The sequence below is a fragment of the Phoenix dactylifera genome, chromosome 11 (assembly GCF_009389715.1).
Source record: "Phoenix dactylifera cultivar Barhee BC4 chromosome 11, palm_55x_up_171113_PBpolish2nd_filt_p, whole genome shotgun sequence".
Taxonomy (NCBI): Eukaryota; Viridiplantae; Streptophyta; class Magnoliopsida; order Arecales; family Arecaceae; genus Phoenix; species Phoenix dactylifera.
The window spans coordinates 24,878,606-24,902,123 of record NC_052402.1 but is presented as its reverse complement, the minus strand read 5'-3'; the positions used below and the strand labels follow the sequence as shown (position 1 = coordinate 24,902,123).

The 23,518-nt window shown below is 40.7% G+C and overlaps 1 protein-coding gene across 2 annotated transcripts; it reads left to right on the top strand.

Annotated features, from left to right (window-relative positions):
* Positions 1 to 847: 847 nt before the first annotated feature.
* LOC103710509 (BTB/POZ domain-containing protein At1g30440) lies at positions 848 to 23,000 on the top strand. 2 transcript variants are annotated; one of them, XM_008796244.4, is made up of 5 exons: positions 848 to 971; positions 1,086 to 2,202; positions 20,030 to 20,099; positions 20,617 to 21,816; positions 22,158 to 23,000. In XM_008796244.4, exons 2-5 carry the CDS (start codon positions 2,144 to 2,146, stop codon positions 22,704 to 22,706), a joined length of 1,878 nt encoding a protein of 625 aa, XP_008794466.2. In that variant the 5' UTR covers positions 848 to 971; positions 1,086 to 2,143; the 3' UTR covers positions 22,707 to 23,000. The 2 variants fall into 2 exon arrangements, with proteins under 2 accessions (XP_008794466.2, XP_008794467.2); XM_008796245.3 differs by lacking the exons at positions 848 to 971; positions 20,030 to 20,099 and having other exon boundaries at positions 1,417 to 2,202.
* The last annotated feature ends 518 nt before the right edge of the window (positions 23,001 to 23,518 follow it).

Genomic DNA, 23,518 nt, shown 5'->3' with positions numbered 1-23,518 from the left:
AAGGCAAGCACGCAGAAGCCATGTTTCGAATCTCAAAAGCATTGAAAAAAACAAATTATAAAAATTTCTATAAGATTTAAATTTACCATACCTATATCCAATAAATTATAAAACCTATCCTTACAATCAATTATTTAGTTAAATTAATGACATTAGTAGATTTATTTATTTTACATAAAAAAAGTTAAAATTATCACTTAGCGAGAAAAAAGATACATGTATTCTTCCTTGTGTTCTTTAATGACTAGTATTATCATTGTGCGAGAAGGAGGATACATGTATTCTTTTCTTATGTACTTATATGGCTGGTATATTGCATAAAATTATTTTAGATATTTTTATATTTTTTTGGATATTTGAATTTTATTAAAAATTAACAGTTTGATTAACATTTTGTTGAATTATACATTAAAGTATTAGATAAAAATAAAAATAAATATACATTTTTTATGTAAATATAATTCATTTTTAACTTTGATTTTTTTATATAATTTACATTAAAAAAATTAAATTATAATTTTTTTTGAGAGTCTTATATTTCACTACCCCAACGAATTAGATAGATCACACGGCCGCAATCAATTTATCATATCACTTCCGTACAAGGTTCCACTGTGTGCTAGCTTCGTTTGGCCTGACCCACCTTTGAATTTTTTTTTGCTTGCTTTGCCTCTTTACAGTTTCCACATCTTCCGCACCCACATGGTATTAGTTGTACGTTGCTTCGCCCCAATATTATAATTTACAAGCAATAAATTAGTTGCCCACAACTGATTAAATAACATAAAAATGATTTTTTTTTGGATTTTTTTCCCTTCAATGGGGGTTGTGGTTTGATACCGTTGGGTACTACTGCTCAGAGGGAATCTCTCTGCAGTGGAACCAGAAAGGCCTTGAAGTAAAACGACTAAGAATTGCGAGCAAAGAAAGAGGAGGGTGGAGAAAGAGAAGGGATTGAACTGAGAAGTAAGGTCAAATACCCCACTGCTTTTGAGGTTGTTCAGCTAGTTTGTTTAGAAGTTTAGAGCCTATGGTTTTTTTTTCTTCTCCCCCTTGCTGTGGTTTTGGTTGTCCTTTTTTGACAGGTGGGCTCTGAATGGGATGGTCCCCATTCTGCAATTGCAATATGCTGCTTGGAAGGTTATGTTGAGGAAGTAAAAGAAAGGACAGAATAGAAACTGCCCTTTTGGAGGGTCTTCCATCCATCTTTTCTTTTCCCATTTTGGCTGTTTAATGGGGATTGGGTTCCTTGTGGGATTTGCTGGTCTTTGGAATTTGTGGGTGATGGCCTAAAGTTTGGTGCTTGGAGGTCAGGAACTTTTGTTTCCCTGGGTTCTTGGTTTTCTTGGGCTTTGTGGCTTGTGGAGCATCTCTGGTTTTAGAGGTTTTGGTGGGGGTGGGGGTGGTGGTGGTGGATTTGGCACTGGCTTCTGGGGGTTTGGCGGGTGGGAGAAGGTCTGTTTTTTCCTTTTTGTTGGGTATATGCCCTAGAATTGGTTCTGGGCTTAGATTGGTGGCTTGGTAATGTTTCGGTGGTTCGGATGCGGAAGGTCTTGCTTGGAATGGCTTAAAGTTTGGATTTTGGGGGTGGGATAGGGCTGAGATTACTGGTTTCTGGTCTGTGATTGGGGTTTCGTGGGGGTGATTCATTAAACTGCAACCTTTGATGTCTTTTTTTTTTTTTCTTTTTTTGATGGAATGCAACCTTTGATGTCTTTTGAGGTTTTACTGATATTTCAACTGGTTTTTGGTTTCTGAAGTTGTTGTTAGGCTGAAACTTCCTGGGTTTTGCTCGAATTTGGATTTGTAGTTGGTTTCAGCTTGGTGGTGATGCTTTTGGGAATCCAGTTGCAAGAATTTTGGATTTGAAACAAAGATTCTCTCTCAAAAGTTGTTTGTCAAAGCTTGGAGTCTTAACTCACTCTGTGCTTCACTGAGGTATATTAGTTTCACAGAGAAGAGTTGACGCCCCTGATTCAGGAGTGTATTCAGAGGTTGGTATCATGGATCTGTGGTCCTCCAGGCTTGTGTAACATGCTTGTAGAGTAGTGTTCTTTTGGAGGTTCTCTAGGGTTGCTTAGGCGCGGCTAGGTTCTCTTTTAGGTTCTCTGCCCTGTTCTTTCCTTCTAAGGTTTCATAGAACATGGCTTGTATGAAGCTGGGGTCAAAAACTGATGCTTTCCGAAGGCAAGGACAAGCCTGGTATGCTGCATTCTCTTCTTGTAAAATTTATTGATTAAATTATCTTCATGTTCTGAAACAGCCTTGTGATATGCTTAATTTGTTCTGCTTCTGTATTCTTCTCTATGATCAGTCCATGCTAGTTAACAAGTTTGATCTGATAATCAAGGGTCTAAATGGGGAATGTAATTGTTTAGACAACCTGTAACTTTTTGTATACTTTGTGGATTTAGGAACCTGTTTGCTTGTACTTTGACATTTGTATATATATTTATAAAATTGACAAACATATGTGCACGACCTCACAAGTATAAATACCATGCATAATCTTTTCATTGTATGTGGACATTATTTTTTTGTTTTTTTTTCTATTATATAAAATCCAGATAATATGAACTGCTGTGATGATGTGTATTAGAAAATTGGGATCTTTTCTAGTTAACCACTATATACCTTTGTTGATTGAACTACTCCCTGTATGATTTATACATCTTTCTTTAACCTGGTACTCATTATGTGAGCATATCTCAAAAGTCTGCTCAAATGTGCGATATGAATTTAAAGACTGATGATTTACATCCCAACTGTTTTTTCTTATATAAACCTTTTTCTTTCTGCATAAATCTTCTACTAAACTATATTGTTCGAGAGGAATTTGATGATATGAAATAATTCATCTCTGTTTTAAAAACTTCAACTGTGGTGTTAATGATGAAATGGAAAGCAATCTTGAAGGCATTTTCATAGAGAGCCAGCCAATTAGGGATCTTACCGCTTGCATGGAAACACATTTCCTTGTGACCTCTGTCGGCTGTGCAGTTGATGACTACTATTTCAGTGAATCGGTAATGCTATCTTTTCTTTGGAGCTTATTTTCGAAGGAGTGACCTCACCAGTGAATGAATGATGCAGCGAGTAAAGGTTGACCCTTGAAAGTGCAAGGAATTAGGAGGCTTTTGAAGAGTTTGACTAAAAAATTGTTTCAGAATCAATGAAGCAGCTATTAAGGGTTGACCTTTGGAAGTGAGGAATTAGGAGTACTTTCCAAGAGTTCATGTAAAACATTGTTAAATTGTGTCCAAGCAAATTTAGTTGTGCCTTCTCCACAGGATTGTAATCATTTAAACCCCAATATGTCAAAATAAAATGGAGCATATAATTTGGTAAACCACAAGTGTTTAGATAGATTCTTAAAGCACTAGAGCTATGCTCTTACAAGCTTAAACTCAGTTATATTTGAGGATCAACTGTGGAGCATATGCAGTACCAAAGGCAGCAGTCTCGTGTAATTATGCTGATTGCATCTTGTGGAATTTGATGATCTATATGATGGTACGTACGAAGATTCAAGCTTTATCCATGAATATTCTGTTTGTACATTTGGTGTATTCTTATGCACTTCAGACATGTCAGTTATAAGGAAAGACACCAATTTTTAGCTTACACTTTATCTGCCTTTTCTTTTAAGTGAGATAATGTCACTGTTGACTAGGTGTCAAATTTGGTTTACAATGAGCAAACAACTCTTGTTTACGGGCATTCTACTGTATTACACAAGCACCTTTGGTGCTTCGCTATATGATTGGCTGTCACAGGTAGAAGACAAATGAAATATGCCTCCTATAGTTTCTCTTCATTAACATGGTGGTTGCTTAAGAATGCCAAGTGGGAAAAACAAAACCTCCCTTTATTTTAGGTGATCATAACCATTTTTCACTAATATACACACAAGTGCCCTCCTATAATGAAAGAGCACAACTGTCCACTTCATATGCTTCTGCTCTTTCTATCTCTTATGGATATATAAACAATCAATATAGCTTGTTTCTCTCTTGATTTTCCGTCATGGAATATCTCGCTTGCAAATACATTGCAGGTTCATAATAATAGTAAAATGAAAGACGGCCATTTGGTTCTTTAGTTTCTCATTTATGACCAGCCTCTATTCTGCAAACTTGTTTTCTGAACATCTTGTTAGATTTAGCAGGGGCTTAGAAGGTACTGCTATTTTGCTTGCAATTTTGATGATGCTGAGGTTTCCTAGGCTCAAGCATCTTCTCTTCAAATGTATGCTGTTCACTTGCACTGAAGTCTTAAGTAAAAAGGAAGTGTTTTGAAATTGAATTAGTGATCGTGCAACCAAAGCAAAGAATATTGTCTTTGAGACATATTAAGGGCAAATGAAGCAATTGAGGAGTTTCAATTTCTCATACATTAGACATCTTTTCTGTCCAAAATGTTAAAGTTTTGATATAGTCACTATAGGGTTAGACTCATGGGCATCTGTTCTTGAATGAGAAAACCAGATGAAATGAGATCTGAAGGTACCTGTGGACCTGCTCCTACCTAGAAGCTTTAGTTGTTAAATAGTCTAGTGCTAACACATCAGGATATTCGAGCACAAAAGGATACCACTTCAAAAGTTTAACATCCTGCCTATGTTAGCTTAAAGCACTGGCGCTTGGTATTGCATCTTGATTTGTTTTATCGTAGGATAATTTTGTGCAAGTGATTGCAGTTGCACTATAATCTCAACTATTCAAGTTCTAAAGAATATTTGCTTAAAGCTCCCAGGCATTAAAGTTTTGCATCTGTTCATAATTATTGTCAAATATTATAGTTGGAATTGTGATTTCATAGGTTATGTGTTTAGAGATAATTGTGAAGCTTTAGTTCTAAGTAGGACTAGAAATAGGATCGGGTTGGGCTGACTTTGGGGGGCTACAGGCTAGGCCCAAAAGACTTTAGGCCGGATTTGGGCTTAAATATAGGGCCCATTTATTTTTTGGGTTGAGCTCGGGTATATTATTGGCCTGGCCCAAGCTTGGCCCAATCCTGAGCCCGCAAGGTCCAACATGGAGCCCGAATTCAGGCTAAGCAAGCCTCAAACCCTTCATCATCCTTCCTTAAATCTTTGAGCTCACAATAGTTAAATATTGGTGTTTTCAAGCTTCTATAGAATCTTCTGAAGGCATAATAGTTGGATGTGATTCAAAAAATGTTAAAAGGATCAGAATTCTGAATTATCAATGAGAAATCTATTTATGATTCAATGAACCACAGTCCACTCCGCAAATTCGGGCCGGCCCAATCGGGTTTTGGTCAGGCCCGGGTTGGGCTCGGGCTTGGGTTTTTCAAAAAGTTTCGGGCCTAAACTCGGCCCGAAGCATGAAAAAAAGAAATTTGGGCCAGGCTTGGGCCTAACCCGGCCCACTTCCAACCCTAGTTCTAAGTGAATGCATAAACCTGTGCTGAGCCCGACCTAATGCAAGGATTTCCTTATCCAAATACTTATAGCTTAATATGCTGGTTTTGTATAGTTTGATGTTTTGATCTGGTTGAACATAGTTGTCAATGTCTTCTTTGTTTTAAGCAGCAAGATATATGTTTGTTATTATTAGCCAATTTTCTTGCATCTGTTAGCGTCCCTCATATGCCATGAAAATTTCGAAATAATTTTCAGATTGCAGCGGAAAACATATGCGGGATCCGTTCATCGCATGAACGTATTTTAAAACCTTTCGTTTGTAGATAGATTAGAATTAAATTATTTTAAACCATTTTAAAATTATTAAGAAGATCAGATCTTCACCTTGTGCGGGTAGATGGTCTCCGCAAATCTGATTCACGTGGTATTTGATCAAGGCTCAGTGAAAGCCGCACACGCGTCCGGCCTCTACGGGTATCCACACGAAGTATTGAACCGATTGAAGCTTTCGTATCTCCCCGGGGTGCTAGCTCCCTTACAGAGATGGCTTTTGATGGCTGAAGTCCTCCCTTTCAATCAACTCTTGAATGCTTAGGGAGGAGGAGGAAGAAGGATGGATCAAAAGGAAGGAGAACAAAAACCCGCAGCCTTTCCTTTTTCCTTCGCGTTGGAACCGAAGAAGGAGATGAAGGGACCACGCTTCACAAGCTTTTCTTCCCTTCTTCTTGCGGCTGAAAAGAGGTATGGAGAGGGGCTACTTGCTGCCGAAATCCCAAAGAAAATTGGCTTGAAGGACGGGTCGAAATCCCTTCTCTTTTGAAGGCCATAATAGATAAGGATGAGCTCCTGTCCTTCAAGCCAATTTTCTTTGGGAGGGGCGTAGCCCCTCCTTTTCATCTCACGCAAGCAAGGGAGGGGCGTGGGCCCCTCCCTCTTCTCCCTTCTATTCTCACACCCCACTTAATCACATTAAGTGGGGTGGGTTTAGCCACATTCATAGGGACTCAATCCTTTTCTAAAAAGGATTAGATGAACCCAATTCAATTCCTCCAAATCCTAATCCAATTAGGATTTAATTGAACCATGACTCTATTGAACTCTTCAATCCTAATCCAATTAGGAGTCATAAAATTAATTAGATTAAATTTAAAATTAAGTAGGACTTAAGAAAATCCTAATCTAATCAGAACTTGTTCGAATTTCAGCTCTGTTGCCCAGATAGACAACCCAAGAGGGGGGGGGGGGTGAATTGGGTTTTAAAATTAACTTAGATATTTAAAAACTTATGGATGATTAATTAAAAACTATTGTAAGTTATTTAATTAATGCTAAGTGCTGTGAGTGATGTGAGAGGAAGAAGATAAGAGTCAATCAATCACAAACACAAGATTTTATAGTGGTTCGGAGCTAACCCTTGCTCCTACGTCCACTCCCCAAGTCACACTTGGGAATTTCACTATAACCCCCTTGGATTACAGCCGGTTGTTTTACAAGCTCACAACCAAACTTGTTGTTTTACGAGCTCACAACGAACTCGGTCGGTTTTTCCAGGCTCACCGACTAGAACCAACCCCGATTGTTTTCCCGGGCTCACAATCAAACCCTTACACACGTTGGTTTTAAACCGGCTCACCAACCAACCTCAATCCCCTTGATTCAATCCCCCGATTGAACCAAGTAAATACAAGTGTGTAGAAAGAAAGGAAAATAAGCTTCTCAAAAGCAGATGTAAAACAATATAATCAAAATAGGAGTTTAGAAGCCCTCAAACGCTTTTAAGCTGAAGTAGAGGAATGGCTTCTTGAACTCCGATCTCCTCTCGAATGAGTAGTCGACTTGAATGCAGGAGGAGGAGGCTTTAATTGCTGGGAAGATGTAGTTGGTTGCAGTAAATGCTGATCTTCCCCTTTTTCGTTGAAAAGCACGTTGCAGAGCTTGAAAGCTTGAATGCTTGGAGTGGAATGGTTGTTTTCTGCCTTGCTACAGTCTTCTGTGGCTATTTAAGCCAACCCCCACGGAAACTAGCCGTTACACTGCTTTTTCTGTCCGTTCTGCACACTCTGCGCAGCCTGACAATATGACCGTTGGTGGGTTGGAGTCGACTCGCGCGATCAGGAGTCGACTCGGCTGTAGCGGGAGTCGACTCAAGCTTTTCCGGAGTCGACTCGGCAACTGTTCCAAATTTGAATTAAAGTTGCCGTCACGACTGGGAGTCGACTCGTCTTGACCCGGAGTCGACTCGCCAACTTCTGGAGCTGACCTGGCAATTTTGGAGTCGGCTCATCTACAGAAGTCCGTGGATCCAATTTTGAGTTTTGTCCACTCGAGTCAATTCGACTGTCCTTGGAGTCGACTCGAATCTCAGAGCCCGAACTCCCGATCCTCTGTCTTTTGGCTCATCCAGTCTTGGAGTCGACTCGAACTTCCTTGGAGTCGACTCGGCTCTCAGTTTCCGAAAGTTGGTCTTCTGCCTTTTGACGTGAAGCTTGTCTTGGAGTCGACTCGAGCTGTCTGGGAGTCGACTCGAATCTCAGAGGCAGTGACATGGTTTTCTGTCTGTCGATGGTCGCGGAGTCTCGGAGTCGACTCGTGCAATGCGGGAGTCGACTCGAATCTCAGAGTCCCAAAAATGCTCTCTGACTTTTTCCTTGTGTTCCGCTGAGAGTCGACTCATGCTTTCTTTGGAGTCGACCTGCCAACCATCGGAGTCGACTCGCGTTCCACTGGAGTCGACTCGAATCTCAGACCCGAAAAACTGCTTTCTGACTTTTCTTTGTGTACCTCTTGGAGTCGACTCTTACTACCCTGGAGTCGACTCGTTGAACATTGGAGTCGACTCGCGCATTTCAGGAGTCGACTCGTTGACAGGTTCTGAGATGAGGCTTTCTGTTCTTCTTTCTGTTCTCAGTCGGAGTCGACTCGTACTAGTCTGGAGTCGACTCGAGCTCGTGCCAGTGAACTTGATACGCTTGGAGTCGACTCGTGATATTCGGGAGTCGACTCGAGTCTCAGACTTTGGTTCAGCATACTTCTTAACTTATCCAAAATACTATGAACCAAATCTAGAGACACTTGGACAGGATTTTCACTGAAACACTCAATTGAATTCATTAGTAATCACAAGATATACTCAAATGCTTTGAGCTCATCAAAATCAAATGGGGTTTTAATCAATCACTCCACAATCTCCCCCTTTTTGATGATGACAAAACTTTGAGTATATGTAAAATGACTTGCTCAATAAATAATGAAATAAAATCCATAAATGAATTCAAATGTCTGATAATTTAATTTATCCAAGTTTGAAAGGAGTGAAACAACAAATTTCGGAGTTAAAGCTCCCCCTTTCATTTGGAATTATATAAGCCTTCATATTATGCAATCAATTGTTTGGCTTATATGTCATTAATGATTTAGTTTGATTAAAATTCAGATTCTCCCCCTCAACATATGCATTCAACTATGTTTTGATTCTCTGAATTTCCTTTTAATGCTTTGAAGTTTTTGAACTGAATTTTTGTTTTTAGAGGGAAAATCTGTCAATTTGTTCTTGAGTAGGATTCAGCTAATCTCCGAATATCCCTTGAATAGATTCTGGAGATTACTCCATTAGGAGCCCCAAAAGAGAGATAATGAGCCTCGAGGTACCGAATCCACTTAGAACAAATTTGTGTGTGTTTTTAAGAGTTTATCTTTTTATTTATTTCCATTGATTTCTTTTACATATTTTTTCATATTTCTCCCCTTTTACACATTTTATACATATTTCTCCCCCTTTTTGTCATCATACCAAAAAGGAGGAAATCAACCACAATCAAATGGCACATAATTGAAAATAAGATGTCTACTCATTGTATTGATATGAATTGAAGTAGATTTGAGCATACAATAAGTAAAGTAACACAATACAAAACAAAACTCAAACACATCTATGTCCTCCTCGAGGATGAAGCTCCCCCTCTCGAGGATGCATCTCCTCCTCTGGAGGATGTGGCTCCTCCTCTCGAGGATGTGGCTCCTCCTCTCAATCGGCTCTGCTCCATGAGGAGGGTGACTGCATCTGTGACATGGCCAAGCTGTGTGATGATAGACGTGGTGGCTCTGCTATGTGTAGTGGAGAGCTCTGTCACCGACGCCTGAAGCCCAGTCACCGATGTCTGAAGTGCGTCCAGCTTGTCGATGAGTACATTCGACAAGCGCTCGGCCCCCTCGGTGGTGGTGTGCATGTCACGACCTATCTCCTCTCGCATCTGTCGAGTGGAGCTCGTGACCTCACTCATGCTGTGGAACTGGGCCTGGACCAAACTCCGGACATTGTAGATCTCTTTCCGTACATGAGCCGTCATGTCAGTCACGGCTGTCAAGGAAGGGACCAACTGAGAAGATACGGGTGCAGGAGTGGGAGCAGGCACCGCACCTCGGAGCTCTCGAAGCAGCTCATCCCGCACCTCTCTGACTATCTCCTGTCGCAGCTCCCGGAGCTGCTCAGGATCAATCCGGACCGCCATAGAGGGTGGTGCCGAGAAGGAATGTCCGGCGGAGGTGGTAGGAGCAGGAGGAGTGGATGGAAGGTCTGGATGGTCTGGAAGGTCTGGGTAGTCTGAATCGGGCTCAGGACTGGGTGATGGTCTGGTGGTCTGAGCGGTGAGGGTAGACTTCCTAACCCATACCCCCTCTCTCTTCCGAAACCCCATCATGTGCATGGTCCCCGTACACAAGCGATCTGTCCATCGCAATGCACGAGAGGGTTCCCTCTCAGGAATGGGAATCTCGTACTCCCTAAAGAGAAGAGTAAAAATCATGCCGTATGGGAGGTTGAGCCTAGGTCTATCTAGGGGCTCACACATATACCTATAGATGAGTTTGGGGAAGTTGACCGGGGTGTCCTGAAGAATGTAAGACATAATAGCTAGGTCCCTCTCATTTACAAAATCAAATCTTCCTGTCTTAGGGAAGATGGACCTGGACAGAATACTCAAAAGGATTCTCACTTCAATAGGAAGTGAGCTAGCAGATACCTCGTCTAGGGGGGACTGAGGTGGATGCCCTAAGACGACCGTAAGGGCCTCAACTCTATCCTCAGGGTGTGCGGGAGCCACCCCTACTAATGGAAGGTGGAGGATGTGGGCAATGAGATCCTCCGTGACACGCACAGGGACACCTACTACTGTGCCCTCGATACCTCCATCTCCCCGATGGACGGTACTATAAAACTCTTGAACAAGGCCAGGGTAAGTGGGAAGGTCCAAAGTGAGGAAGTACTCTAGGCCCTGGGCTCTAAGCCTGTCACCTATGGTGAACCCTTCCCGGGAGAGATAGTCAAAGTCGACATACCTCCCGGTGGTGACGGCCTTCCCGGCCAACGGCCTTGCGGGAACCGCCCTAGGCGGGGAACGAGCCGGAGGTGGTTCCCTCGCGGGATCGTGCCGCGCCTTGGAGCGCCGCTCGGGACCGGCCTCGGGACGGGACCTCTTCCTAACCACGGTCTTACGAGGCATCTTGACCTAAACGGGAAGAAACACCTAAAGGACGGAGAAAGGTCGACGGAGGAGACTCGGGACGGACAGGAGACGACCTAGGAACGGACGAAAACCCTAAGAACCGGTGAAAAATCGACCGAACAGAGGTTGGAGACGATCGGGGACGACCTAGGAGTCGGCTCTAGGGCTTTTTGAACAGTGGCGGCTTGAAAGAAAAGTGTTTGCGAAACTACAAACCTAGGGTTAAAAAGTCGGATCCCGACTGCGAGTCGACTCCCCTGAGTCGCGAGTCGACTCGACCTCGAGTCGACTCCAGAATATGCGCGAGTCGACTCTCCTTATGCGCCTGTAGACTTCGAGTCGACTCCCGACAATATGCGAGTCGACTCCCCCTCAGCTGCTATCTTTGCGAGTCGACTCCCGCAAATGCGCGAGTCGACTCCCCCTTAGGAGCCGGCTCTGAAACTTACTCGAGTTGTCTCTAACTTTGGCACGCACCTAAAACTCATGCTATAATCGTGCCAAATGAGGGAAAATCACCTAATTATGATCTGATTTGATGATCATTGAAAAGAAACTCTATTTTAACCACATTGTAATCATCAAAATCAATTATTCTAGTGAAAACCACCACTAGGATGGATCAATCACTCCTAATCCCCTCCTAAGCACACTAAACCTCTCTTCACTTAGGGGTTTTGTAAAAATATCTGCTAATTGATTATCAGTACAAACAAATTGGAGTGTCACATCACCATTCAATACATGATCTCTTATGAAGTGATGTCTTATCTCAATGTGCTTAGTTCTTGAATGTTGAATTGGATTTTTAGTTAGATTTATGGCACTTGTATTATCACAATTAATGGAAATTTTATCTTGTTTAATGCCATAATCTTCTAATTGTTGTTTAATCCACAAGATTTGAGCACAACAACTCCCGGCTGCCACATATTCAGCTTCAGCAGTGGATAATGCAACCGAGTTTTGTTTCTTGCTAAACCATGAGATAAGGTTTTCTCCTAGAAATTGACAAGACCCGCTGGTACTTTTTCTATCAAGCTTACATCCAGCGAAGTCTGAATCTGTGTATCCTATTAAGTTTAGACTAGATTCTTTAGAGTACCATAGCCCTATGTTCTTAGTTCCTATTAAGTATTTAAAAATTCTCTTAACTGCAGCTAGGTGTGATTCTTTAGGATTAGCCTGATATCTAGCACACATGCACACACTAAACATAATATCAGGTCTACTTGCAGTAAGATACAGTAAAGATCCTATCATACCTCTATAAAGTTTTTGATCTACAGATTTACCTGATTCATCTTGATCTAATTTGCATGATGAGCTCATGGGGGTGCTGATTGATTTGTTTCCTTCCATATCAAACTTCTTGAGCATCTCCTTGACATATTTTGCTTGATTGATGAAGATGCCTCCTTCAGATTGTTTGATTTGAAGCCCGAGGAAGTAGTTCAGCTCTCCCATCATGCTCATCTCAAACTCACTCTGCATCAAATCAGCAAACTCTTCGCAGAGGCGATTGTTAGTAGCACCGAAAATGATATCATCAACATAAATCTGTACTAATAACATATCTTTGTTTTGCTTTTTCAAAAATAATGTTGTGTCTACATTTCCCCTAGAGAATTCATGTTCTAATAGGAATTTACTAAGTCTCTCATACCATGCTCTAGGTGCTTGTTTTAATCCATAAAGTGCTTTGTTCAGTTTATACACATGATTAGGGTTGATGATTTTCAAAACCAGGAGGTTGTTCTACATACACTTCCTCATTTATATACCCATTTAAAAATGCACTTTTTACATCCATTTGAAATAGTTTGAAATCTTTAGAGCATGCATATGCTAATAATAGTCTAATAGCCTCAAGTCTAGCTACAGGAGCAAAGGTTTCATCAAAATCTATGCCTTCTTCTTGATTATAACCCTTTGCTACTAGTCTAGCCTTATTCCTTATAACAATTCCATTTTCATCTAGCTTATTTTTATATATCCATTTTGTACCTATTATTGGATATTCAGAAGGTCTCTCTACTAGATCCCACACTTTGTTCCTAGTAAATTGGTTTAGTTCTTCTTGCATTGCATTTATCCAATTTACATCATTCTCGGCTTCTTCTATATGTTTGGGCTCAAAGTGTGAAACAAAAGCTAGATGGTTATTCAAATTCCTAAGGGATGCTCTAGTCCTAACCGGTTGAGATGGATCATCTAGAATGAGTTCCTTAGGATGCCCGTGAGCATACCTCCAAGCTTTTGTTAACCCATGATCCACAATAGGCTCTTGGCTTGATGATGCTTCTTCAATCAATTTTTGATTATCATCTTGTAATCCCATCTCATCTATCTTTTCTTCAAGTATTTCAATATCATCATCACAATTAACCTTCTTACTAGATGAGATGTCATTAGAGTCATCAAAAACAACATGTATAGATTCTTCTATAACTAGGGTTCTTTTATTAAAGACTCTATAGGCTTTACTAGTTGTAGAATAACCTAAGAATATTCCTTCATCAGATTTAGGATCAAATTTTCCTAGATTATCTTTTCCATTATTATGGACAAAACACCTACATCCAAAAACATGAAAGTAATTAACTTTTGGTTTTCTGTTTTTCCACAGTTCATATGGTGTTTTCTTTATAATGGGTCTTAATAAAACTCTATTTAATATATGGCAGGAAGTATTAATGGCTTCTCCCCAAAAGTACTTAGGGAGGTTACTTTCACATAACATCGTTCTAGCCATTTCCTCTAGAGTTCTATTTTTCCTTTCCACAACTCCATTTTGTTGTGGTGTCCTAGGTGCAGAAAAATTATGGGTTATCCCCTTTTTACTACAAAATTCATCAAATAATTGATTTTCGAATTCGGTACCATGGTCACTTCTAATGGCTATGACTGAAGACTCTCTAGCATTTGTTACTTCCTTATGGAACTTCTTAAACATAGAAAATGCTTGGTCCTTATGCGCTAGGAACATGACCCATGTGTACCTAGAGTAATCATCTACAATAACTAGGCCATATTTATTTCCACCTAGGCTTGTTGTTCTAGTTGGACCAAATAGGTCCATGTGTAATAATTCTAGAGGCCTAGAGGTAGAGACACATTTTATGGATTTAAAAGAGTTCCTAGATTGTTTGCTAAATTGACATGCCTCACATATTTTGTTCTTTTCAAATTTTAATTTTGGCAAACCTATCACGGAGTCTCTTTTAACTAATTTAGTTATTGTGTCCATGCTTGCATGACCTAACTTACGGTGCCATAACCAACTAGCATCATTATCTTTAGTTTCATTTACAACTAGACATTGGTTATGTTTTGCAAGATCTTCTAGGTCTACAACATATACATTTCCACGTCTAATCCCTTTAAAAACTAAACTATTATCATTAGGATTTGTTATAATACATAGTGATGGTTTAAACATAACATCATATCCTTTATCACATAATTGACTAATGCTTAACAAGTTATGTTTAAGACCATCAACATATCTAACATTATCTATAAAAGTAGAAGAGGTGATTTGAACTTTACCAATACCAATGATGTGACCTTGGTTGTTGTCTTCAAACGTCACAGCACCTCCCTTCTTAGCTTCAAGGGTGAAAAATTGGTCTTTATCACCCGTCATGTGCCTTGAGCAGCCACTATCCAAATACCAGCAGTTCTTGTTGACCTTGGCTGCAAGACACTCCTACACAAGCAAATCATGTCATCTTAGGTATCCAAGTTTTCTTGGGTCCTTCATGGTTAGTCAAGTTGGTTCCTTTTGGAACCCATACCCGTTTAATTTTTCTTTTAGTTTTCCTTTTCCTATAGTCACATGCATTTGCCTTATGTCCTATATTTCCACAACAAAAACAGGTCATTTTCTTAGTTTTATTTTCTCCAGCTTTAACAAAGAAGTTACTAAGAAGTTTTTGTTTATTTTTCGGTTTATACCCTAAACCCGCTTTATTGAATACGGCTCGTTGACTGTTAAGTATCATGTTTAACTTTTCAGAACTATATGTGAATTTTTCAACTAAGGGTTTGTATTTGTTAAGTTCTTTAGTTAATGTTTGATTTTCGGCTTTTAGATCATTTAGTTCTTTTGTTAGATCCTTGTTTAAGACTTGTTTATGGTTTTTGAGTTCTGAAAGTTCCTTAGTTAGTTTTTCATTATCTTTAGTTAAGGTATTAGTTTTCTTAATTAAGAGTTGGTTGCTTGTCTTAAGTTCTAGATTTTCTTTGGTAATAGCATCTTTATCCTTAATTAAAGAATCATACTTACGGATATAAGTTTGGTTAGTTACTTTTAGTTCCCTGTTTTTAACATTAACATCCTTATATTCAATCATTAGTTCGTTAAACGCATCATAAAGTTCATCAAATGAAAAATCATAGTGCGTATCGGAAGTTACCTCATTTTCGTTGGCCATGAAACAAAAATTGGCCTTCTCTTCTTGTTCTTCATCCGATGATGAAGATGATGCGTCGGAGTCCGATAGGGTGGTGACAAGGGCTTTCTTCTTGTTCTTGTACTTGCTGCTCTTCTTTAGTAAGGGACACTCAGCTCGGATGTGTCCCGGCTTTTTGCACTCATAGCACCCGATCCCCTCACTTTCCCTTTCCTTACCTTTGTCCTTGCGGTAGGAATTTGAGGGGCCTCTCCTTTGATGATAGGACTTCTTGTGGTTGATGAATTTTTTGAACTTGCGCACAAGAAGAGCCTCACCACCATCTTCCTCATCTTCTTCTTCTTCACTGCTGCTGCTGCAAGACAAGTCCTTGTTAGAAGAAGTAGATTTTAAAGCTATTACCTTTTTCTTATGGGAGGACTCTTCCTCGTTGTGTTGTTTCATGGTAAGCTCATGCGTCATAAGGGATCCAAGGAGCTCTTCAAGTGGAAGCTTGTTCAAGTCTTTAGCTTCTTGGATTGCCGTCACTTTAGCTTTCCACGACCTTGGTAGACACCGAAGGATTTTCCTGACAAGTTCACTGTTAGTATAGTTCTTGCCAAGGCTTTTTAGGCCATTGACAATATCAGTAAACCTAGTGAACATGCATGTAATTGTTTCGTTAGAGTCCATTTTAAATAGTTCATATTTATGAACCAAAATATTTATTTTGGACTCTTTCACTTGATTCGTGCCCTCATGGGTCACTTCAAGTCTGTCCCAAATCTCTTTTGCAGAATTGCAAGTAGAGACCCTATTGAATTCATTACGGTCTAAGGCACAATAAAACACATTCATAGCTTTAGAGTTTAATTGTGCCTTCCTCATGTCATGTTCATCCCAGTCCATTTCTAGTTTAGGTACCTTAACACCATCTACGTATATGGATGGGATGTATGGCCCATTTACTACAATGGACCACATCTCATAGTCTTGGGCTTGGATGAATATTCTCATCCTAGCCTTCCAGTATGAGTAGTCAGATCCATTGAAGAAAGGGGGTCTTTGGGTGGACTGACCCTCAATGTGAGAAGATCCAAATGGGGTTGTCATTTTGATCTTTTAACTCTTGAGTGGAAGAGTTTTTGGCTCTGGTACCACCTGTTGCCCAGATAGACAACCCAAGAGGGGGGGGTGAATTGGGTTTTAAAATTAACTTAGATATTTAAAAACTTATGGATGATTAATTAAAAACTATTGTAAGTTATTTAATTAATGCTAAGTGCTGTGAGTGATGTGAGAGGAAGAAGATAAGAGTCAATCAATCACAAACACAAGATTTTATAGTGGTTCGGAGCTAACCCTTGCTCCTACGTCCACTCCCCAAGTCACACTTGGGAATTTCACTATAACCCCCTTGGATTACAGCCGGTTGTTTTACAAGCTCACAACCAAACTTGTTGTTTTACGAGCTCACAACGAACTCGGTCGGTTTTCCCAGGCTCACCGACTAGAACCAACCCCGATTGTTTTTCCGGGCTCACAATCAAACCCTTACACACGTTGGTTTTAAACCGGCTCACCAACCAACCTCAATCCCCTTGATTCAATCCCCCGATTGAACCAAGTAAATACAAGTGTGTAGAAAGAAAGGAAAATAAGCTTCTCAAAAGCAGATGTAAAACAATATAATCAAAATAGGAGTTTAGAAGCCCTCAAACGCTTTTAAGCTGAAGTAGAGGAATGGCTTCTTGAACTCCGATCTCCTCTCGAATGAGTAGTCGACTTGAATGCAGGAGGAGGAGGCTTTAATTGCTGGGAAGATGTAGTTGGTTGCAGTAAATGCTGATCTTCCCCTTTTTCGTTGAAAAGCACGTTGCAGAGCTTGAAAGCTTGAATGCTTGGAGTGGAATGGTTGTTTTCTGCCTTGCTACAGTCTTCTGTGGCTATTTAAGCCAACCCCCACGGAAACTAGCCGTTACACTGCTTTTTCTGTCCGTTCTGCACACTCTGCGCAGCCTGACAATATGACCGTTGGTGGGTTGGAGTCGACTCGCGCGATCAGGAGTCGACTCGGCTGTAGCGGGAGTCGACTCAAGCTTTTCCGGAGTCGACTCGGCAACTGTTCCAAATTTGAATTAAAGTTGCCGTCACGACTGGGAGTCGACTCGTCTTGACCCGGAGTCGACTCGCCAACTTCTGGAGCTGACCTGGCAATTTTGGAGTCGGCTCATCCACAGAAGTCCGTGGATCCAATTTTGAGTTTTGTCCACTCGAGTCAACTCGACTGTCCTTGGAGTCGACTCGAATCTCAGAGCCCGAACTCCCGATCCTCTGTCTTTTGGCTCATCCAGTCTTGGAGTCGACTCGAACTTCCTTGGAGTCGACTCGGCTCTCAGTTTCCGAAAGTTGGTCTTCTGCCTTTTGACGTGAAGCTTGTCTTGGAGTCGACTCGAGCTGTCTGGGAGTCGACTCGAATCTCAGAGGCAGTGACATGGTTTTCTGTCTGTCGATGGTCGCGGAGTCTCGGAGTCGACTCGTGCAATGCGGGAGTCGACTCGAATCTCAGAGTCCCAAAAATGCTCTCTGACTTTTTCCTTGTGTTCCGCTGGGAGTCGACTCATGCTTTCTTTGGAGTCGACCTGCCAACCATCGGAGTCGACTCGCGTTCCACTGGAGTCGACTCGAATCTCAGACCCGAAAAACTGCTTTCTGACTTTTCTTTGTGTACCTCTTGGAGTCGACTCTTACTACCCTGGAGTCGACTCGTTGAACATTGGAGTCGACTCGCGCACTTCAGGAGTCGACTCGTTGACAGGTTCTGAGATGAGGCTTTCTGTTCTTCTTTCTGTTCTCAGTCGGAGTCGACTCGTACTAGTCTGGAGTCGACTGGAGCTCGTGCCAGTGAACTTGATACGCTTGGAGTCGACTCGTGATATTCGGGAGTCGACTCGAGTCTCAGACTTTGGTTCAGCATACTTCTTAACTTATCCAAAATACTATGAACCAAATCTAGAGACACTTGGACAGGATTTTCACTGAAACACTCAATTGAATTCATTAGTAATCACAAGATATACTCAAATGCTTTGAGCTCATCAAAATCAAATGGGGTTTTAATCAATCACTCCACAAGCTCTAAGACAATTAGGACTTTATAAATCCTATTCCAAGTAGGACTCTAATTTAATTTGAAATCCTAATCCAATTAGGACTTCATGAATCCCACTCCAAGTAGGATTCATAATCAAGTCCAATTAATTAAATCTAATTAATTAAATTAAATTGCAATCCGATTGCAATTGTTCCTTCTTCCAACCACTAACTCTTAGCGGGTTATCCATTTATCAATCTAATTGATTATTTGTGATTCCTAATCACATTCAACCATCGGATCGGTCAATACCTCTAATGTGTGTGACCCGATAGGTTCTATTCTGACTGGTAGTAAGATATGTTGCGATCTCTATCACAATATCATTGAAAACTCCTTTCAATGGGTTGAAACAATTTCAACTCAACTCACCAGGGATTATCGACCATCGAGATGATCCCTGCGAGTCTCACCATCCACCAGTGACACCTAGCAGTATGTGGTGGCCACCCAGCAGAATAGAATGATGAACCTCTAGGTGCAGTTATCGTATGATACAGTCCTTCTATCGTGGATCCCTACAGACCGGAGGTCATGGATAACTCGTCAAACCCCGTCGTCTGTCATATGTTTAGATTTGTTCGACTTGAGTTCGAGAGTAGAAAACTCTTTTCCACTATATATTCTGCCCTGGCCAAGGTCTTAGAACTCAGTCTAATAAATCACATAGGATCACTCCTCATCTATCAAGGTCGATAGATTCCATGTAAGTGCATACCCTACTCCTACAGTGAACCTACTGCAGCCAATCTATACAATAAGGACCTATATGACTAGAGACCATGTATATGTGCAGTCAAACTACAATAACCTCACTGTGAATAGCCGAAGCACCGCAGGTCAAAGGACCAGTCACACTACTGCAACATCAAGCAAGTCACTGACGAGTGGATAGACATCCAAGTGACTTCTTGTCTTGGTCATGCTCAGTACCCTTGTTCTCTAACAAGCACCTGCACTATCACTTCAGTGTTCCTACACTGTGGACTCGAGTCTCGTCCATCCATAAGGAAAGCGATCTGTGCACTGATCGGATCGATCACCATCCTCGTAATGATCCATTGATCAGGAGCATTTAGAAATTAATCACCAATGATACATGGCTCAAATTCTCAACTCTTGAGAATATGTATCATCATCTTATTAATTTCTTGGACGATTCATAGACACATAAACAATATGAATGAAAAAATGCCCATTTATTATTCAATAATAATAAAGTCAAGTACAAATTTATGTTCCAGAATTAATAATGTGTCTGCCAGATTGGCTTCTAGGGCATACATCTAACAGCATCTTCAATAACTAATACATGAATGTTGCTGTTGATGGATTTTCCAAATTTTTCATGACTCATGCTGAAAGCTCTGTAATGAACTTTGTGTGCTCATCATGCCTAATGATAAAGCGTATATTCCAAATTTTTTATGACTCATGCTGAAAGCTCTGTAATGAACTTTGTGTGCTCATCATGCCTGACGATAAAGCATATACCTATAAATTACCTTACAATGTATGACTATCCTCCATGTCCATAATTAAATATGAGTTGCATGAGAATCATTCTCATTGGCCTGTGCAATTTCAGGTTCTGCACAACTGGACTTCCCAGTGATGTTACTGTTGAAGTTGGAGATATGTCGTTCCATCTTCACAAGGTAAAATCTTCATTGATGAAATTGAACTGGCCCATACTCATTTGATGAGTATATTTTGATTCTGTTCTATATGATGTCTCATGATTCTATGACATCATTCTGTTGGATCAGGATATTGATCTCAGTTTTACAAGCAAGCTTTCTTTCTCTCTTTTTTCCCCCCCTTTTTTTTGTAGTGGAACCATAGAGTTTCCACCATTTCTTGTTGGAATATGAAAAGCTTTAGATGTCCTTTTTGTTGCACATTTTCTTCATCCTTTTTCAACAAATATCACCGAATGTAATTTTCCTAATGACCAGAACCACAAGTCATCAATCTTAGACTAATGCCAGTCACCTTTTTCTTTTGGTTCATCGGGATTGAAGGACATATTAGTGAAATCTAAAGGATATGACGTTGGCAACAAAAGTTTCTGTTATAAGATGTGCCAAGAATCCATGTTAGTCCTATCAAGAAAAAGATTTAGATAAGTGATAAATCTGACTCCGTTCATATGATCATATTTCTTTTTGACAGTTCCCTCTACTATCCAAGAGTGGTCTTTTGGAAAAATTAATTGAGGAGAAATCTGACGATGAAGAGGGCTGTGTCATACAGCTACATGATTTTCCTGGCGGTGCAAAAGCATTTGAGCTTGTTGTTAAGTTTTGCTATGGTGTGAAGTTAGAACTTGCTGCCTCAAATGTTGTGTACCTACGCTGCGCTGCCGAGCATCTTCAAATGACAGAAGAAATTGCAGAGGGCAACTTGATTGCTCAGACTGAAACCTTCCTTAACCAAGCAGTACTCCGTAACTGGAAAGATTCATTAAAAGCACTCCAAACATGTGATGATCTTCTCCCACATGCTGAAAATCTTCATATTGTAAGGAGATGCATTGAGTCATTAGCTGTTAAGGCATGCACAGATCCAAATCTATTTGGCTGGCCAATGATGGAGTATGGAATCATGCAAAGCCCTGGTGGGAGTGTCCTGTGGAATGGGATAAGCACAGGAGCCAGACCTAGACAATGTAGTTCAGATTGGTGGTATGATGATGTCTCATCTTTGAGTCTACCCATTTATAAGAGGCTGATCTCAGTCATGGAATCTCGAGGCATCAGACGGGAGATAATTGCTGGATCATTGACTTATTATGCCAAAAGGTATCTTCCTGGACTGAATAGACGTCATAGTCTGGGAACTGTAGCTTTGACAGCTGCACCATCTGAAGAAGAACAGAGACATCTACTCGAAGAGATTGATCGCTTGTTGCCTCATCAGAAGGGTGTGACATCAACTAAAGTTTTGTTTGGGCTTCTTCGCACTGCCATGATTCTGCGAGCCAGCCCATCATGCATTTCTAACCTGGAGAAAAGAATAGGAATGCAGCTAGACCAGGCCACCTTGGAAGATCTACTTCTGCCGAACTTCTCATACTCCATGGAAACACTGTATAACGTGGACTGTGTCCAGAGAATTCTTGAACACTTCTTAGCCATGGATCAGGCAACTGGTGGGGCCTCTCCTGGTTTGGTTGATGATGAGCAGCTGACAGGCTCGCCTTCTTTGACACGAATAACTACTGTTGCCAAGCTAATTGATGGGTACCTGGCAGAGGTTGCACCTGATATCAACTTAAAGCTGCCAAAGTTTCAATATTTGGCTGCTGCAGTACCTGATTATGCCCGACCACTGGATGATGGACTATATCGTGCTATTGACATATATTTGAAGGTAATTATTTTCACATTTGTTCATAACTCTGTGTTCCAGATATGCAACTTTTCAATACTTCTTAATTCATTCTATTTTCACAAAACAAAGATATCAAGCTTCTTCTTTGCCCTCCTGTTTTTCAGAAAAATCTTTGAAACTGGCTGTCTGTTAATTGAATGAAATGCTTGTTTTGTCATGAAAGATTAGTTTCATAAAAAAATAATGTGGATCCCTACCATTATTCCTTCTGGAATCTTAGGTACAATTGTTCATTCGTTGTCCTAATGTTCTGGAGTCAAATTTGACATTGTGCCAATGAAAATAGTTTCTGAATTCAATTCAGCAATACATATATACAGGCACACCTATGGCTAACGGAGTCTGAGAGGGAACAACTGTGCCGGCTGATGGACTGCCAGAAGCTCTCCCTGGAAGCCTGCACTCATGCTGCACAGAATGAACGGCTCCCACTCCGAGTGGTGGTTCAAGTCCTCTTTTTTGAGCAGCTTCAATTGAGGACCTCAATTGCCGGATGCTTACTTGTCTCTGACAACCTTGATGGGTCACGGCCCCTGAGGAGTGGCCTTGCAGGCTCAGGTGAGGGAGGTGGATGGGCTACAGCTGTTAGGGAGAACCAAGTCTTGAAAGTGGGCATGGACCACATGAGGATGAGGGTATCTGAGCTTGAGAAGGAGTGCTCAAGCATGAAGCAAGAGATCGAGAAGTTAGGCCGTGCGAGGAGCGGATGGGGCGGTGTCCCGAGAAAGTTTGGATTTAAGATGAAGTCCCAGATGTGCAGTGCTCAAGAGGGTTCTGTGAGTGAACAGCAGAAGACTGGGAACAGGAAGATTGAGAAGCTGCAGGTAAGACTTATCAAGCACAAGAAACAGGTGTCTACAGATATGTGAACTCTCTCTCCTGATCAGCACCACATGACTGTGATATTAGTTTTCTGTCATTTTTTGATTCAAATGCTTTCTGTTTTAGATTCACACTATTTGTCTAGTAAGATGTGAATGCATGGTCCTCGATTTTCCTTCATGTTTCTTGAAAGTTGTAACATAATGCTAGAACTGCAGGTTGGAAAACATTCCGTCTTTGCCAAAAAATTGTTTTTGAGTCCTTGTCATATAATTTTCTTCTGTAATGCCACATTAACTATTGATATTGCTGAAAAACCCAAAATATTCTTTTTGTAGCTTCTTGTTCATGTCAATGGCAAAGATTGGGCTAAAATTTCCAAATTCATGATGGTGTTAATTTTGAGTTGTGTGCTCATCTCACCGTTACCATACAGCATGCTCTTTCCTTTTCTGTCCAAATTTTTCTGAAGCGGAACCCTGTATTTAGAAGCTAGACAAATAGCAGGATAGGGATGGGGAGTGACCATGAGTGGCTTCAATTAAAAATAGGTGTTGCATTAACTAGTTATCAAGTCATGTTTCTGAAATCAGTTAACGGATGAGTTCACACCATTCGACATCTATTTTCAGTTAAAATGGCTTTGCTTTTTTTTTTTTTTTCGAAATTGTTCCTTAGAGGTTAGAATAGATTATAAGATGTTTGTTTCGGACCGAAATGGTCAATGGATGGAATCTTGATATTTCTTTGCATTGTATTTATGCGGAGCCTACTAACTTGGACTTAATTCGACAAGCCTAGTCCTCAATTGGCGGTCATAGGTTTTAGAAAGCTTATCCATAAAGCCTTGATAGTTGAC